The sequence below is a fragment of the Electrona antarctica genome (assembly GCF_951216825.1).
Source record: "Electrona antarctica genome assembly, chromosome: 9".
In the NCBI taxonomy this organism is placed as follows: domain Eukaryota; kingdom Metazoa; phylum Chordata; class Actinopteri; order Myctophiformes; family Myctophidae; genus Electrona; species Electrona antarctica.
Window position 1 is genome coordinate 51,645,237 of NC_136790.1, and position 19,624 is coordinate 51,664,860.

The 19,624-nt window shown below is 43.6% G+C and overlaps 2 protein-coding genes across 3 annotated transcripts in view; one reads left to right on the top strand and one right to left on the bottom strand.

Moving 5' to 3' along the window:
- LOC306930323 (inter-alpha-trypsin inhibitor heavy chain H3-like) overlaps positions 1-6,955 on the top strand; it is a 29,410-nt gene extending 22,455 nt beyond the window's left edge. For both annotated transcript variants that reach the window (XM_079511228.1, XM_079511229.1), the window contains 6 exons: positions 385-441; positions 923-1,036; positions 3,493-3,694; positions 4,614-4,795; positions 5,553-5,664; positions 6,819-6,955. In XM_079511228.1, the coding sequence (XP_079367354.1) occupies positions 385-441; positions 923-1,036; positions 3,493-3,694; positions 4,614-4,795; positions 5,553-5,664; positions 6,819-6,945 (794 nt within the window). In that variant the 3' untranslated portion in view covers positions 6,946-6,955. The remainder of the gene's footprint in view (positions 1-384; positions 442-922; positions 1,037-3,492; positions 3,695-4,613; positions 4,796-5,552; positions 5,665-6,818) is intronic.
- A 3,480-nt stretch (positions 6,956-10,435) lies between these two features.
- Positions 10,436-18,655, bottom strand: LOC306929325 (acidic mammalian chitinase-like; the record flags this gene model as incomplete). Its single annotated transcript, XM_079509767.1, has 11 exons — positions 10,436-10,859; positions 11,236-11,377; positions 11,496-11,615; positions 12,884-13,069; positions 13,991-14,114; positions 15,261-15,379; positions 16,517-16,682; positions 17,422-17,478; positions 18,022-18,223; positions 18,325-18,354; positions 18,631-18,655. 11 exons carry the CDS (start codon positions 18,653-18,655, stop codon positions 10,618-10,620), a joined length of 1,413 nt encoding a protein of 470 aa, XP_079365893.1. The 3' UTR covers positions 10,436-10,617.
- Positions 18,656-19,624: the final 969 nt, after the last annotated feature.

Here is a 19,624-nt window from a genome sequence, read left to right on the forward strand (position 1 = left end):
GGGACTGTCATGTTGTGTATAACCAGGTGTTTTAATGGGACTGTCATGTTGTGTCTAACCAGGTGTTTTAATGGAACTGTCATGTTGTGTATAACCAGGTGTTTTAATGGGACTGTCATGCTGTGTCTAACCAGGTGTTTTAATGGGACTGTCATGTTGTGTAAACCAGGTGTTTTAATGGGACTGTCATGTTGTGTAAACCAGGTGTTTTAATGGGACTGTCATGTTGTGTATAACCAGGTGTTTTAATGGGACTGTCATGTTGTGTATAACCAGGTGTTTTAATGGGACTGTCATGTTGTGTCTAACCAGGTGTTTTAATGGGACTGTCATGTTGTGTCTAACCAGGTGTTTTAATGGGACCGTCATGTTGTGTATAACCAGGTGTATCAACGTCATCACATCCACAGAGAGCTCCACGTCCAGCTCCTACATACTTAGGTAAAGTGCTAACGTATAGCCCAGCTTCAGGTATTGGCAGCTGCATAGTCTCGCGTTGCCAGACTGTTGCCTCTCACATATTTCAAACGCTACCGTCATACAGTCTGGAGCAACGGAAGCTCTATCACAAGTAAAATATAAAGCGGAAGTGGAGCCTCCTCCCCACTTCCGTTTCGTCTTTACAGTCACACAATTTTATCCTAATATTAATAGAAATCATCTAAGCCATTATATAGCTTTCTGCTGGCCAGGGGGAGGCAGTTTAGAGACCAGGATTACTGCATGTTTTTTGTGAGGGTATCTACCCTAGGGGACACGGGGAGAACATGCAAACTCCACACAGAAAGGCCCTTTCGCCAAATATTGATATTTGGCGAAAGGGATATTGATACTTTTAAGTAAATTATGTGAGTGCTTCTTTCTCTTTGAGTTCTTTGAGTGTCCAATATTAACAGTGCTCTCCTTGATGGTGTCCTTTCAGTGGACGGAGATCCTCATTTCATGATAGAGCTTCCACAGAGAGACGACGCACTGTGCTTCAACATCAACGACACACCAGGCACCATCTTCAACCTGGTCAGAGACACAACCACAGGTGATTAGAGCCCATTTAACCCATTTTGGGCGGGAACCCCTTTTGGTGTTAGCATTATGTTATGCTTTAGCTATTGAAAAATAGCAGATCTACAAGCTCGTAGCGCGCCACCGAGTGGCGCGCTACGAGCTTGTAGGTCTGCTATTTTTGAAAAATCGAAGAACGACTGACATAGAAACATAGCTTTTTCAGAAAACAGCTATTTTCCTCATCTACAATACATTAAAATAGGGCTTGAGAGGATCAAGGATGAATTTGTCCTATACAAAACAATACATCAATAAGGCCCACCCATACGCTCAAAGCATATGTCACAATTGTAACCTTTTAAATAGGTGTATTAAAAATTGTGCATTTTTTTAAGTATATTTCCATGCAAGATATGTATCTTTTGATGTCAAGCTGAAAAGGATTGGGAAGTCAGAAGTGGACAAACATGATGATTGAGTCAGTTAATGGACTCAGAACTTTAACAGTCACAATATCACCATCAAAGTCAGATTAAATGTCTTACCGGTATGTAACAGAGGCTGATGACTGAAGTTCATTCAGAACGCTGAATGTCTTCAGAAATATAAAGAAAGTTGCACATCAGTTCTTAAATCTTAACACTGGGTCGCTGTGTGTCAAATAAATTGTTGTCATGATTTGTCACAACTCGAGTTGGCTTTGTACGACGCTTATAAGGTCTTTAAATAAATACGCTTTGAAATGTCTATGGGGAAAATGCATTGGGAATTATTTCCTGGGCCTGGCGTCGTCAGGAAGGGAGGTGGGACTGCGACGCTCTATAGCGCCTTTATCCAAGGCGCTTTACATAGATTGTGCATTCACCCATTCACACACACATTCATACACCGATGGTGGCGGAAACCATGCAAAACTCAGAAGCCTTTATTTGCCATACATGTAAACATGTTTTTTCGGTAGTACAGTTACTGAATGCAGTGCAGTTACCACAGCTGCCATGGACAGCGCTATATTGGACTCTCCATTCACAATTTACAATTTAGGCATTTAGCAGACGCTCTTAATCCAGAGAGATTTACATTAAGCAATAACAAAAAGCATGGCATACATCACATATATAAAAGTAGTTATCATGAAACATGCGTAAGCTAAGAACGTAACAGTGGAGTATCTATGTAAACTATACATACTATACTATATTATATATTATACATGTGTACTATAAAGTTCATTGTCAATGCGAATTGAATGTTTGTGTAAGACGAAAATATACAATTATAGCTGAATATAGGAGGGGCTAGCGCCCCTGAAAATGTCTTAACGGCAACGCCGATTAATGCCAATTCACACACATTTCTGCGTCTCCTACTGCTACTTTTTGCATACCTGAAACATCTCATCCACACTCAAGCGACGTTATATTTGTCCGTGCCCAGACAGAGGTATAGCTGCGTCTATTGGAGAGTGGATTGACTTTCAAGCAGTGACGTGCAGAGACATTTTGAGGGACAGGTGGCTGCTCGAGTGAAAAAAGAGCACATTGTGCGGCGCATGGACCTGCGGCTACCTTATATTAGTGTGTGGGATTTATAGATTTTGGGGTATAAATAATATATTGGCAGCTTTTATCCAGAATTGGTAGATGTCACCATGTACTACTATACTGTACACTGTACAAAACAAAAATAAAACGAACAAACCATACAAAAAACGAACTTTCAAAAAGGCAAGGAAGCAACCAAGGTGCTCAGGAGGTGTGCAGGTATAAAAAAATGTAAAAATAGTAAAAAGGTGCTCCTGGGATCAATCGGGATAACACATCGATATAGAACAAAGGGGAGATCCGGGCACACTCAATGTTAAAAGGAGGAAAACTTTATTGAACTTCATCAGGGCTGAGAAAAAAGGCACGTTGCTGTTCAGAGCGCAAAAGAGTATCTGTGCACACTGCTTTCAAGTGACTCTAGGGCAGGGGTTCTCAACCCGTGGGTCGCGACCCCTCGGGGGGGTCGCCAAATTATTTTGGGGGGTCCCCAAATAATTAAAAAAAAAAAAAAACTTTTTGTTTTTTGTTTTTTTTATGCAACTGAATGGCTGGAAAATGGAAATGAAGAGTTTACATATAGTACATGCATACACCTTCCCTAATGATTATATCTGGTTTCAGTATTTATTTATGGTGTATTGTCTCTATTATTAAGGTTATTGTAGCAGTCAATTTATATTGGGGGTCGGGAGGGGGCGGGGCGGGGGTCCCGAGACGTTGCCAAAGCATTTTCGGGGGTCAAAAACGTTGAGAACCCCTGCTCTAGGGTACCGCCGTCCAAAATACAGAAAAGGCAACCGAGGGTCCCGAAAGGGGCTACATTGAAGTATAGATCTGAATATTCCATTTGAATAGTGTTTTATTGTAGTGTACTGTATGTTGTATGAGTTAAAGGTTTTACTCTTTAATTATGTACTGAATCCAGTTTTTGTTTCCTTAGGTGTTTTGGTCAACGGTCAGACTATTGGAAAAAAGAAGGTTGCGCCCGACGGTAAAATCAACACCTACTTTGGACGTTTCGGCATCGTTCACAAGACCCTCGGGGTGAGACTGGAGGTGACCACTGAAGACATCTCTGTGCTGCAGGAAGGCAAACGTGTCAAGTTTCTGTGGTCTGATACAGCTGCCCTCGATGGACCCAAGTAAGTCCATGCTTAAAGCTTCACCAAGCTTCACCACTTCACCACTTTTCAACCTATCTTCATATAATAGGTCCTCTTTTTCTACTCAGTCTGTGTCTCATAGGAGGGCTGTGGGCAGTTTAGGAACCCGTCCACCAGTGACATCATCATTAGGCAGATTTTTTTTACAAAAATGTTTAGATTCTTATTATCGTGAGAACGATAATCCATTTTCGCATTGCAACTTTTCAGGACTAGAAAGCCTGCAGTTTCTATTAGCTTGAATTCCCCATTGATGATGTCACTGGTTTCTGAACTGCCCACAGCCCTCCTATGAGACAGACTAGAGTAGAAAAAAATGTGTGCGGTTTTATCATGATTATTAGTGAGGACCTATTATATGAAGATAGGTTGAAAAGTGGTGAAGTGGTCCTTTTAATGTATAGATCTAGTTGGGCTGGTCATTTAAAAAAAATCAAAAAATCAAAGTAGATCTCAACTTCTCAAGTCAAAAAAGTGTGGGCACCATAGAGTATATAAAGGATAGAGACCGAACTGGAGCACTAGCCCCGCCCCCAAGCTATTCATTTCGATGAAGTTGCTCAGTGGCGTTTTGAAGCACCCGGAAGACTGCCGGAAGTACCTCCTCCGGGACCTCAAATTTGAGGTCCGGGGTGACGTATGGGTGACGTAGGGAGTGATGGTCCTACGTGTTAATGCACGGGTCCGCCTGCAGTCCTTCCTCTTACCACTAGGGCCCAGTGCTTCAACGTTGGAGCGCCTCACTGGCCCCTTGGTGGGCACCCCCTGACCTACAGTATAGAGTATCAGTATACTTCCTCCCACTTTCTCTCTCCTTTGTTTCTTCCTTCCATCCTCTCTCTCTCTCTCCCCCCTCTGTTCTCTCTGCCCCCGCATGGCGCCTCCTTTCCACCTCCAGTATGGATCTCCTGCTGACCAAAGACCACAGCCTGATGGTCAGTCTGAAGGATTCCGTGACGTTTGTGGTCCTGCTGCATCACCGGGTCTGGAAGAACCACAGCCACCCATACCACCAAGACTACCTGGGCTTCTACACCCTGGACTGCCATCTTCTCTCCCCAGCTGTTCACGGCCTGCTAGGTACAGATTACAGTCCCATTTAGGCCTGAGATCAGATTCTAAAAATGTCTTCTACATCCTGACAGTTTTCTGAAAATGCTGTGTTTCTATGTCAGTCGTTCTTCGATTTTTCAAAAATAGCAGACCTACAAGCTCGTAGCGCGCCAGTCGGTGGCGCGCTATGAGCTTGTAAATCTGCTATTTTTCAATAGCAAAAGCATAACATAATGCTAACACCAAAAGGGGTTCCCGCCCAAAATGGGTTAACAGAACCACACACTCCATTTGTAATGCATTGGCATCAATTTCCCATAACCCTTTGCACGCCAGCGCGTTGGACCTTTTTTTTTTTTTTTTTTGCGATGACGTCATCAAAACGTGTCACCTATCCCACTCTACAGTCAATTTACTTGCTTAACCCATTTTGGGCGGGAACCCCTTTTGGTGTTAGCATTATGTTATGCTTTAGCTATTGAAAAATAGCAGATCTACAAGCTCATAGCTCGCCACCGAGTGGCGCGCTATGAGCTTGTAGGTCTGCTATTTTTGAAAAATCGAAGAACGACTGGCATAGAAACATTTTTAGAATCTGATCTCAGGTCTAAATGGGTTAACTCGTGTTCAGGAGTAATTCTTTCCCCCCAGATTAGGCACAAACATGGGGGTTATACTATTAACATTATTGTATAACTGTTACCCTGTACTTTTCGCTAACTGTTAATATTCAAACAGTCAATCAATCAATCAATCAATCCATCCATCAATCAATGTCCTCCAGGTCAGTTTTTCCATGGGGTTGAGTTTGAGGTGGGAGCGTTGCGTCCAGGAGAGGTCCCTGAGAAACCTGATGCCACCATGTATGTGAAGGGACAGGAGCTCACTGTGACCAGGTACACACACACACACACACACACACACACACACACACACACACACACACACACACACATGTATGTGAAGGGACAGGAGCTCACGGTACACATCACCGTCCCTTCCTATTTAACTGCTTCTGTCCATCCGACGTGCCCACACGTAGGCCTACTAGGGAATCGAACCGAGGGGTGCATCCGACGTCCTCAGACGTCCTAGCACATCCTCAATGATACGGGGCGAGATAAGAATATTCTGAATTTTTTCCTTTTTTGTATTTGTCAGTTCGCCTTTCGGCTACCGTATGCTACACTCTAGGCAATTGTTAGCTTACCATTGATTTAGCTGTTAGCGCGGCGGAAATAATGACTCGTCTCTCCTAATCCTGGGCGCTCTCCGTGGTGTTGAACGGATCGATATACTGGCGCTTCATTTCTGCTCCTCATCCGTCTCTCCCGCAAAATATGAACGCTTTTTGGATCATATATCGTATAAATTAAAACGATCGCAATGTAAGCTAGCTATGTAAAGTAAACTTTTTTTAGTGGATTGTTTCCGGGTCATGGGTTTCTGAGTAAAAGCGGCCATGTCTTTCCGGCACCCCAGAGCTCCTATTTTGAAGGACTTCCGGCACTGATTGTGTTAACGATCAGTGGTGTAAGAAATCTTTGCGCTATGAGCTTGCAAAACCTCCGCCTGCCCTGGATGTGATAGCCGTCCACATTTGAGCCAGATTCTCGTCCGCAATCCACGGCGATCCGTGTTTATTGTCAGGGGCCCCTCCTATATACAGCTTTTGTCCACACACGTCTCATATTTGCCATTGACAATGAAAGGAGAAATTAGGTCAAATGTCCGCCAAATATGACGTAAATGTGTGGCAACACAAACATTAAATGCCATTGACAATGAAGGGAAGTGTGTGTGTGTGTGTGTGTGTGTGTGTGTGTGTGTGTGTGTGTGTGTGTGTGTGTGTGTGTGTGTGTGTGTGTGTGTGTGTGTGTGTGTGTGTGTGTGTGTGTGTGTGTGTGTGTGTGTGTGTGTGTGTGTGTGTGTGTGTGTGTGTGTGTGTGTGTGTGTGTGTGTGTGTGTGTGTGTGTGTGTGTGTGTGTGTGTGTGTGTGTGTGTGTGTGTGTGTGTGTGTGTGTGTGAAATCTTTCTCATTGGTCCACAGAGGCTGGCAGAAGGACTATAGGAATGGAGTGAATGTTCCCTGCTGGTTCATTCCCAGTAATGGAACAGGCCTCGTAGATGGAGATGCCTCAGAGTACATCGTGTCTGGCCTGTTTAAGACTTACTGATAACCTCAGAGTACATTGTGTCTGGCCTGTTTAAGACTTACTGAAAATAGGTAACAGTGACAAAGACTCACCGGGTTCCACATTTACAGAACAAAATGATCATGGATACAGATTTAAACACTCCTAAACTGTAATTGTAATTATATATTATACAACACCATGATCACAATGTGTCTTCAAAGCCTTGCAGTGACATGAATGTAAAGTGCATTATTATAAACTGTATTATAATATTATATTTTTTTAAGTGAATGGTTGGAGTCGTCTGGTGATACCAAATAAAAATGGCAGTCACAGAAAAGCTATTTCTACATCTTCATTTATGTTTGCAAGTGATGAATTGTTACTTCATGCACCCACCAGAAATATACTTCTAATCAGTGTTTCCTATTGAAAGCAATGTGCTGAAAATGATGAGCAATGTTAAAAAGTTCATACAAATTAGTGCCACCATTATTGAAAAACACATTTTCACCATATCTCAGCCAATATTGCACAAATAAGGTCTGTAGACCTACGTTTTGACTTTGAGGGTCAAGGGTCATAATTAGGGTTGTCCAGATCGGATCGGGTGATCGGAAATCGACTCCGATCTCACGATTTTCAAAAGATCGGAATCGGGGGGAGAAAAGATCGGATTTTGAATTGTCTAATAATTGTCTAAATCTCAAAGAAAGAGTATAAGCAATGAGATTTTGTAAAAACTGTTGTGTTTATGCTAGTTGTTTTCCTTCTGGCCCCAGTCAGAGATCGTCCAACAAAGACAAGTCACATGTACATTCAGAGGCGTGAAAGACACCTATGGTGAAAACTAGGGATGTCCCGATACCCTTTTTTCGTTTCCGATCCGATTCCGATCCAACAATTTCTGTGTTAGCCGATACCGATACCGATACCGATACCGATACCAGTGCTTTTTTTTAAAAAGTGTAAAGTACATGTACTCATGTTGGTTGCGTTATCACGTAGAATAACGTGAAGTTTAGCCCTGGTGATGTTCCACTTTGCAAGCACACACACACACACACACACACACACACAATGCATATTATATATATGCTTATTATATTTTAATAATCTTCTCTTTATTTTAACTTTATTTTAACCAACCAAGGCATCCCTTTGCACTACATTTTACTAGGGCCTTATACTACTTTTCTAAAAGACAGAGGGAACTGTTAATTGTGTACCGTCACTTTAAATGCGTAATGTATACATCATCGTACGGCGGTGTCACGCACCAAAAATAGCCAGTCTACAAGCTCACACCGCGTCTGGTTGCACTGCGTTGTGAGCTTGTAGCTCTGCCTTTTCAGCAACGATAGATTGAGAAGTTGCATGCGCTGATGCACATTGGAATACGTCACGTATTATGTGAGACTATTCAATCGATCTGCGGGAGATATTATAACTACGCTTCGAGTCTGGCCGCGCCAGGCTAGGAGCTGACGGCTCCCGTGTTGTTTCGACTCGGTGCAGACTGCAGACATGATGCAAAGGTATCGCATTTGGGTTTAATACAATGCATTGACAGATGCCTATGCATTGTCGAAATGTTCCCTTTCGTGCATGTAGCCTACTTATTAAGTTAACAAATGTGCTACATTATTGCATTTAGCACCCCTCTTGTCTTTTAAAATGTAACCAAACTTTTCCACCCGTTCCACCCACCCACGGCGCAAGTTACAATGAGCGTCAGCCCACCGTGGCCCTGTCAGTCAGTTTAGAGCTTATTTGTCCAGTCTAACTTCGAAGAGAGGGGGAGAAAGAAAAACAACAAAAGATACTTGGCAGCCCTTGTGCATGCAAATTAGTCGCAAACTACAGCAAGCTGCCTTTGTTTTAAATTGTCCCCCATTCGCACGTTGGCAAAGCCGTTCACACCTGGAGATGCGCGTTTTCAATACCGGCGGCCCCGTCTCACCGTGCTGCGCGCATCACGTGATTAAATAAAATGTGGTATCGGATTGGTGCGGGGCGTACTTGCCGATTCCGATATGACCAAATAAGGGCATATCGGAGGGCATTCCGATACAAGTATCGGTATCGGGACATGCCTAGTGAAAACAAAGGAAATGCAACCCACGCTATGCATGATGGCATAGGTGTCTGTAGAAATATAAAGATCGGATCGGGAAAGATCGGTATCGTTATGTCTCAAAATGAAATGATCGGAATCGGATCGGAAGCAAAAGAAACGTGATCGGGACATCCCTAACGATCAGATCTTTTTTTGCCACTCAGTAGGCATTCCCGCATAACTTCCAGGAACGATGATGTCACATGCTGCATACTAGCCTCTAGCTCTGGTCCATAGCTCTAATGCGTTGCATTAGGAGCTATGTTAGTGTCAACTTCCGGAGCTCGCATGAATGCAGACCAGCCTCTCATCTTTAGCGTGAATAAAAAGAACGTTTTTGCTACTCACTAAAACATAGGCGGGTTGTGTTATTAGAAAGACTACTTTCCTCAGTGGAAGCACTCTGAGCCCCCCACCACACGTATTAAGGTACTTTTTGGCCAAAAGGGGATTTTGTTTCCACCGGGAAAAAAAATACTTTTAGTTACTCCAATGCGCCCTCTACCGATATTGCCCAGAGAATTGCCTCATAGAGAATATTTTTCCTCCGGTGAAAAAAAATACCTTTGGTCTGCATTCATGGGAGCCCCGGAAGTTGACAGTAACATAGCTCTAAATGCAACGCATTAGAGCTATGGACCAGAGCTAACTAGCCTCTATAGAGCGTCGCAGTCCTGCCCCCTTTCATGACGACGCCAGGCCCAGGAAATTAATCCCAATGCATTTTTCCCATAGACATTTCAAAAATTATTTATTTAAAGACCTTTCAAGCGTCGTACGAAGCCAACTCGAGACGTGACAAATCATGACAACAAACACAATATTTTGGACCAAACAAAAAATTACAAAGAAGAAAAACAACAAAAAAAGTGTTGTAACCTGCCGTTTTTTTCTACTTTCTAATTCTTTGTTTGGCCCAAAACATTGTGTTTATTGTCATGATTTGTCACGACAAGAGTTGGCTTTGTCCGCGGCGTAAACGTCTTTAAATAAATACTTTCTGAAAAGTCTATGAGGAAAATGAACAGGGATTTCTTTTCCGGGTCTCTCGAGGGGGCGGGACTGCGACGCTCTATAACCCTTTGAGAGCCTAAATGGCTGTAGTTTAGACTTTAGCGAGCCAAAGGGCATATGGTGTTTCCTGGTGATGACAACTCTGAAATACAGTACATACTGTACTTAGCCTTTGTTGTGCTGTTTGTTTTTGTGCTGTGATCTTGCTTGGGATTTAATACTATATAAGATAGATGTTCTCTATGTGTGATATTCAGTTTTCTGCTGCAATGAACATATTCTTTGCACTCTTTGGAACTTTTTAGATTTGATGAACACTCAAGTGGAGACATGACAACCGGGTGAGAGAAAGGCACATAAGAAGGAAAAAAAAAAGACTTTGACGGTACCACAGCGTCTTTGAATGACATCCTTTATTTATTGTGTTTCCATCAGTGATCAGTAAGACAGAAAAGGTCATGGAGCAGTTCTCACACGGGCCATCCATTGCAGCGTGGCCGTGGATTAGAGCAGACTATTTTCACCCGGCTCCAATAACACCTATAAAGAACATCTCGACAAAGTGAAAATCATGTCGTTCAAGCCCAGTTGCAGCAGGTGCAGCTGGTGTCGAACACGAGGCCGGCAGCGCAGTTCTCTTTATAGGTACGTCCCTGGGCGCAGTTGTAGTAGGCGTTCTTGTCGGTGGGGTCTGGGAAGAGTCCACTCTTGCCAGCGCACCATCCAGTTCCTCCGCTGCTGCTTCCACCACCGCTGCTTCCGCCGCCGCCGCCTCCACTGGGCTGGGGCTTCGGGGGCGCGGGAGGGCTATATTTGCAGCCTGCAACGAGAGACACGGAGGAACATGAGGATAACGTGTCAAGAGATGGAACTCTGATGCAGTTAACCCATTTTGACCTGAGATCAGATTCTAAAAATGTCTTCTACATCCTGACACTTTTCTGAAAAAGCTATGTTTCTATGTCAGTCGTTCTTCGATTTTTCAAAAATAGCAGACCTACAAGCTCGTAGCGCGCCACTCGGTGGCGCGCTATGAGCTTGTAGATCTGCTATTTTTCAATAGCTAAAGCATAACATAATGCCAAACACCAAAAGGGGTTCCCGCCCAAAATGGGTTTTAAAAACTAAATCATGCATCAAGCATGCATGTGGTTTTGTAAGTGAGCGGCATGCATGGCAGAGTGCATGTTAATTACCAGCAGCTCCGGTTCCCAGGCCGGTCTTGATGCTGTTGATCAGGGGGTACGGTCCCTCGCCGCAGAACTGGCCGCTGAAGTCGTCCAGGTCCAGACTCCAGACCATGGCTCCACCGAAACCGCTCTTCTTCAGCCAGTCGATCTGTGTATAGACGGAACCCGAGTGGTTTAGGCAAAAAAACAAAGCACCCCTATGGAAATATAGGAGACTATGTGGCTATGAATCTACTAGAACAATACATCGAATACTAATAGCGCACCTTGATGTTGAAGCTCTTGATGTTGTCGTATCCAACCCAGGTCTGGGTGTTGTAGGCGTAAGGCACCATCTGGGGGGCATCCCAGGCCTGAGTGGCCCCTTGCTTCAGGAAGGTGCAGATCTGAATGAAGGCAGAGATTTATAGGTTCAAGGTGCTTTATCCTCATACAATACAGTACAAAACAGCCTGTAGCAACATGGCAGGCAGAGACATTGTACTCTGAGCCTCCTCAACATTGTGGAAGAAAACATGAAGTAAGGTCATATTGCAATAAGCAACAGCAATGGTCCTGTAATGTCACTCCTGTCGAATGTCATGTTTTTATTGTTCTGTGTGGACCCCAGGAAGATTATAGCTGTTGCTTTGCACCAGCTAATGGGGATTGTCACGGGGCAGCCCGGTGCCCTATACACAGACAATGATTGCATAAACTTTACTACACCTGTTTCCAATGAATTATCAATCAGCCGGCTTGGAAGTGGCGGGTCAAGTGTTAAATTGTATGTTGTATTTATGGATACTGTAACTGAAATGCATTGCTGAAGTATACTACTAATGGTTTTAAATGTATTTATTGATTTGAAGTTGAAGTGATTGTGAGTCACCACCTCTCCCTTCTGCAGTGGCATTCCTGTTGATTGGGAAGGTGCCAAGTGCTGCAGAGGAGGAGGGGTGTTTGATTCGAGAGCAATCTTATCTAAAACGAAACTATAGTTTGTGTATGAATGGACGTCTGGAATTTCATGTTTAAGTTAATGGTAAAACCTTCAGTAAGGGTGTGTTAACTCATTGGCCTTTTGTTTGCTTATGGTGAGTTAATTGAATTGCCAATTGCTGTGATGTGGTTTGGTATGTCTCACTCCTATAAAAGGGAGCCTGCAGGTGATGTGTGTTAGTTAGACCTTGGTTGACACACAGGTAACAGCCTAAGTGAGAGCTGTCAGGGCCCTTTGGAAAGTAAGGGTATGGCCTGTTACAGCTTCTCGTTGTTTTACGGGGGTGCATACTCAGTTTAGACTAGTCATTGGTTAGACATGGGTTAAGGTTAGGATTAGGTGTGCTGCCCCGTGGGAGGTTAGGTTTAGGGTGAGGGTTTGAGAGGTTGTAGTTGTAGGACTAATGACTGGTCTAACCAATGACTAGTCTAGTCTAAACCAAAAACTGTCTAAACTAAGTACTGCACCCGTTTTAGGTGTTGTTCAGTAGTGTTGTCTTCAAGTGTGCTTATGTTTGTACAACTGTTTGAGGCATGGTCTCTACACTACTGAGAGGTTTAGGTCTTGTCATTGTCTAGGTCTACTACCGGTTGACAAGAGGTATCGCATGAAGCTTAGTTCGCACACGTGCGCACGCACATGCACACACACACTTGAATTAGTTGAATATACCTCATAGTAGGCCCAGAATCCAGCCTGGCGGGTGTAGGGTCCAGCGGGTCCAGCTCCACTGTTTGCAGCACCAACAGCGGTGTTGGAAGAGGAAGCCAGTTTGAAGGTGTGGCCGTAGGTGGGGAATCCAACCAACAGCTTCTCAGCTGGGGCGCCCTGGCTCTTCCAGTAGTTCATAGCATAATCCTATATATATGGACAAAGGAAACATAGTGGTGTCAACCGCCATTCTTGACAGACAGTAAACAGACATTCATCCAATGCCGTTAACCCATTTTGGGCGGGAACCCCTTTTGGTGTTTTAAGCAATATGTTGAAAAATAGCAGATCTACAAGCTCATAGCGCGGCACCGAGTGCCACGCTATGAGCTTGTAGGTCTGTTATTTTTGAAAGATCGTGAAAATGTGGCATAATTATTCTTTCAGAGTGAGCGTTTTAACTCAAATCTTTGCTTCTGGGTGGTCACTGGAACTACATATTTTCAGATGGGGGGGGGGGGGGGGGGGTCGGCGGCCAATTTATAATTTGTGGGGTCCTTGACACGAAATAGTTTGAGAGCCACTGACAGAAACATAAGGGTTTTTAAGACATTTTGTAGAATCTGGTGTCGGGTCGAAATGGGTTGTACAGATATAGAGAGGAACCTCCACTCACTCACCATGTTGAAGTAGATCAGACTACCCTGGTCAGATGGACCTCTGTACAGATATAGAGAGGAACCTCCACACACTCACCATGTTGAAGTAGATCAGACTACCCTGGTCAGATGGACCTCTGTACAGATATAGAGAGGAACCTCCACACACTCACCATGTTGAAGTAGATCAGACTACCCTGGTCAGATGGACCTCTGTACAGATATAGAGAGGAACCTCCACACTCACCATGTTGAAGTAGATCAGACTACCCTGGTCAGATGGACCTCTGTACAGATATAGAGAGGAACCTCCACACTCACCATGTTGAAGTAGATCAGACTACCCTCGTCAGATGGACCTCTGTACAGATATAGAGAGGAACCTCCACACTCACCATGTTGAAGTAGATCAGACTACCCTGGTCAGATGGACCTCTGTACAGATATAGAGAGGAACCTCCACACTCACCATGTTGAAGTAGATCAGACTACCCTCGTCAGATGGACCTCTGTACAGGGGACTGTTCTCTCCGACAATCTTCTCCCAGGATCCGTGGAAGTCGTAGGTCATCACATGGAAGTAGTCCAGGATACTTCATGGTGAAAAGGACATTTATAGGAGTCGGTGTCAGACGTGATGTAAAGCAACTACTACCCTACGTTTTAACAGCGGGCGACCAACGGCGAGCATCGCTTGAATTTCATTGGCTATCGCCCACTATCGCCGGGGCGACGTCGCCCAAAGATGAATTATTTGTATCTTTTCAGGCCGACGTTCCTCCGCCCACTTTTCGACCATCGCCTGTTCGCCTGCTATCCCCTCTATCACCAGTAGTTGCCTGTAGGGTCCCATTGACACATAATGCACTTCCGGAAAATGCGTCTGTCCGTCGCCCGCTGTTAAAACGTAGGCAGTGGCGTGCACAGATAGACACTAGGGGGTGCTAGAGCACCCCCTGCCCTTTTGGCAATGTGCCCTTTTGAAAAAAAAAAGAAAAAAAAACGTTTTTTTCTCTTTTTTTTTTGATTTTTCAAAAATAGCAGACCTACAAGCTCATAGCGCGCCACTCGGTGGCGCGCTATGAGCTTGTAGATCTGCTATTTTTCAATAGCTAAAGCATAACATAATGCTAACACCAAAAGGGGTTCCCGCCCAAAATGGATTAAGGCAACCGGCCGGTTCCACGCGCTGCACAAGGTGCCCTTTTTTAACTTGAGCACCTGCCCCTCTAAATGTCTGTGCACGCCACTGAACGTAGGGTAAGGCCTCACTCAGACCTTTAAAACATTGATGCATGCTCGTTGTATGAATGTTGTGAGTGTCATGGCCGCCCCAATGCATTTCCAATGGAAGTCACATGGTTTGTAGTCCACATTTTGGACTACAAGCTGTTGTATGGCTTTCGGCTGTGTTTCGACTGCGCCCCTCCCCCTCATACAACACAAATGTTGTGTCAAACCATGTGACTCCCATTGGAAATGCATTGGGGCAAGCTGTGTCACACCCTTTGTATACAACAAGCATACAGCAATCTGTTGCGACCGTGTGAGTCAGGCCTAAGTGCAGTGGTGGAAAGTACTTTTACTTAAGTACTGTACTTAAGTACAATTTTGAGGTATTTGTACTTTACTTGAGTACTTCCAATTTCCAGTACTTTTACTTCTACTCCACTACATCTCAGAGCCAAATGTTTTACTTTTTTTTTTTAAATGTGCGTTTGTGTGTTATCTATACTGACCCTCCGATGGCGGAGATCTGGTATCCAGTGTCGATGGTTCCCTTTCCAGCAGAGACGGCAGCGGTGAGCATCAGACGAGGACGGTCCGTACCTTCAGCCTCGAAGGCAGCCAACAGCTCCTGCAGAGAGAGAGAGTGGGTGGAGAAAGACAAGGCTGTCAGTATGCTGCAGAGATGCCTTTATTAAGCCATTTTGGTGTTTTAAGCATTATACTTTAGCTATTGAAAAATAGCAGATCTACAAGCTTGTAGCGCACCACCGAGTGGTGCAAATCTTTGAATATATATATATATTCTTTCAGAGCGAACGTTTTTAACTCAAATCTTTGCTTCTGGGGGGGTCCCTGGAACAACATATTTTCAGATGGGGGCCGGCGGCCAAATACATGTATTTTTGGGGTCCTTGACATGAAATATTGAGCACCACTGATACAGAAACATGAGGTTTTTCAGAAAACTAGACGACATTTCTTAATTTCAACGTCAGGCCTAAATGGGTTAATGAGACACAGTCCCAGTAAGGGGCTGTGCTGCATATATATCCCTTAGAGAATCATACAATATTTCACATTAACATACACAATAAGCTTAAGAATATACAAGTAAGACGCGCGAACGCGGGAAGCGAACGCAGCTCGTAAATTGCAAAAACAACAATTAGAATAAATTACGTAATTTTTTAAGGTTTTTTTTAAGTTACGTTTTTTTTAAAGTTTGTCCTTTTTAAGTTTTTTTTTTAAGTTAAGTTTTTTTTTTAAGTTAAGTTTTTTTTAAGTTTTTCCTTTTTAAGTTTTTTTTTTTTTTTTAAGTTAAGTTTTTTTTTAAGTTAAGTTTTTTTTAAGCTAAGTTTTGTGTGCGTGCGTGCGTGTGTGCGCATGTGTGTGTGTGTTTTTGTGTGTGATACAGCTGCGCCCTCTGGTGGTGGGCGGGTGGTGTTACAGCGTGGCACACAGACACACAGACAGGATCTGCTGGGTCTCATAGTAAATGCTCACTGCGTTCACAATAATATACAGGGATTAAGGATGGGGAAAGACATACAATGAATTATATAAATTAGCCAACAGCTCCTGCAGAGAGACAAGAGGTGATATCCTCATAGGAGTTTGTAACATAGGGGTTTGTAACATAAATGGGGGCTCGTCCGGGATCGTTGAGCATTGGGGGTGCAAATAATTAGCTTGGAGTACTGGCATTTCACTGCAGGACGCTGAGGAGACACATAGCATGAATTATGTAACATGATAGAAGGCTGACCTGACACAGGACGGTGTAGCGAGCCTTGTCCTCAGGTGGGGAGCCACGAGAGCCTGGGTACTCCCAGTCGATGTCCAGACCGTCGAAGCCGTACTGGCGCAGGAACTTGATCACGCTCTGGATGAAGGTCTGACGGTTAGCAGGACTGGCCACCATGGCTGTGAACCTGGAGAGACACAGAGAGAGATTAGAGAAGGGTATACAATTTACAATTTAGGCATTTAGCAGACGCTCTTAATCCAGAGCGATTTACATTAAGCAAGAACACCAAGCATGGCGATACATCACATTCATAAAATCATGAAACATGCGTAAACTGAGAACGTAACAGTGGAACATCTATATAATGAAACTATACATATAAACTGTGATGTGTGTTTTGAACGAGAGCTGACTGTCCAGGACAACACCAAGGTTCCTGGCTGTTGGGACAGACGTTACCAGGGCGTTGTCTACGGAAATAGTTAGCTCCCGCATAGGGCAGGACTTAGCCTTATCAGTGAGGGGCAGGTGCTCAAGTTAAAAAAGGGCACCTTGTGCAGCGCGTGGAACCGGCCGGTTGCCTTAATCCATTTTGGGCGGGAACCCCTTTTGGTGTTAGCATTATGTTATGCTTTAGCTATTGAAAAATAGCAGATCTACAAGCTCATAGCGCGCCACCGAGTGGCGCGCTATGAGCTTGTAGGTCTGCTATTTTTTGAAAAATCAAAAAAAAGAGAGAAAAAAGTGTTTTTTTTTTCGTGTTTTTTTTCAAAAGGGCACATTGCCAAAAGGGCAGGGGGTGCTCTAGCACCCCCTAGTGTCTATCTGTGCACGCCACTGGCAGGACTTAGCCTTACTAGTTCTTTCACCCATTCCTGTCACCCTGTCACTGGCGTTATTTGATTCTCTTGTTTAATACTCACTTGGCAGTGCCAAAGTTCCATCCACCAATGGCCAGCAGGGTCTTCAGTTGGCTGTTCCTGAAAAACAAAACAAAAATGATGAAGTTCTCAAAGCTTTTAGGTCAGTGTGTATGGACCATATGCATTGGTGCGTGATGATGATGTGTGAAAATAGCCTTTCATATAATAGATTATGCACAGCATAAGTGTGCGTGTGTGCTAGGGCATTCACTTCTAGTCATTTTTACTAGTTGACTAGTTGACTAGTTTACTAGTCGACTAGTTGTTTAACTACCTATTATGTAAAAAATAAAATAAATTAAAAAAATACTTTTTTTTCTCCTTTGGAAATAAATATTTGTACATTGAAAAACTGTGTACATGGTGACTATAACTACAATATACCTGATCTTGAGGCCTACAAAATCGGGAAAAAAATAAAAAATAAAAAAAATAAACGTTTTTTTTCTTCTTATCAACTAGTCAACTAGTACCAACAAGGTCGACTAGTGGATTTACTAGTCGACTAGTAAACTACTCGACTAGTTGCTTAATGCCCTAGTGTGTGCGTGCGTGCGTGCGTGCGTGCGTGCGTGCGTGCGTGCGTGCGTGACTGCTCACTGTTGCTTGAGAGCCTGGAACTCTCCGTAGAGCTTGACGTCGTCCCACTCGTAGGTCTTGATCTCGTTTCCGCTCATCCCAGCGAAGGCATAGATGAGGTGGTCACAGAGACACGGGTCAACGTTGGTGGGGAAGTACTTCCCAGCACCGGGACGGTACTGTCCCCAGTTGGTGAAGTAACATGAGAGGATGTAGGAGGATCCTGCAAGGGACGAGTGACAAAATAAGCACTTGTTGTTGTTGATGATGATGGTTGTGTTTTTTGCCATTTGAGAGTATCACACCAAGTGGACAAAGTCTTACCTAGCTGCACGTGCAGCAGGAGAGCCAATCCTGCAGAGAGAGATACAGGCAGAGAGAGAGTGGAAAAGGAGTGGTGGTTGGGTCAGTAAGGACAAGCACTAAGATTTATCCTCCGGTTATTAATCTATATGACACATAAATGCTTCTACTTATTACTATAATCATCAGTTATATGAATCATACTGTTACACAACTATTTTGAACAGAAAAGTAGATCCATTTCATGGTAAATCTAAAGATACAGTTCATTTCCTCTGCTGCTCTGCACAGAAAAATGTTTTCCTCAACAGCAATTTCTCGACTTACCAACGCAGATGAGAAGCTTGCCCATGGTGCGTCTGTACAACTAACTGAAGGCCAGAAGCCTCTTATATACCTTCTATTCCTCTCCATATCAGTAAAACATGTTTGATGTGGCTTCGTTATTTGTTGCTAAATCAGCAGTCACCTGATTAATTTGTTTGGTCAGGAGTTGCCCTTTCTGTTTTCCACTGGCTTTGCTAATTGTGCTGATAACTTTCAAGTGTTATTCAACAATGATATGATTTGCAGACAATTAGAAGTCAAATAAAGGTTATACAGGTTTGTACACATTCCACCGCACGCACTTTTACAAGGCTTATGTTACTGATACTGTCATGATACTGACATGATACTGACCATGATACTGACCATGTTACTGACATGATACTGACATGACGCTGACCATGATACTGACTATACTACCATGATACTGACATGATATTTACATTTGACTTATACGACTAATGTAAGTCGCTCTTAATCCAGAGCGACTTACATTAAGCAAGAACAAAAAGCATGGGAATACATCACATATGTAAAATGCATTTATCGCGAAACATGCGTAAGCTAAGAACGTAACTAGAACATATCTATATTATAATGACACTATACATATAAACTATACATATATGCTATACTATGCTGTACATATATACTATGAAGTGCTATGACTACATACAATGCACTTATTGTGCTGTCTACATGACATGCTATAAGTCTGTTTCAAATGCTATATAAGTCTAAGAAGTGCTGTCTAAGGGGGTAGGGTAAGTGCTATGGGCTATGATGGAGTCTGAAAAGGTGGGTTTTCAGACTACGGCGGAAGATCGGGAGTGATGCTGCAGTTCTGATTGCAACGGGAAGTGCATTCCACAGTTTTGGGGCCAGAAGGGAGAAGAGTTTGGGACGTGTGGAGCGTTGTCCCGGCGTTTTTAGTGAGGGTACTTCCAGCTTCCCTGCGTTGGCTGATCTGAGTGCGCGGGAGGGTTTGTAGGGT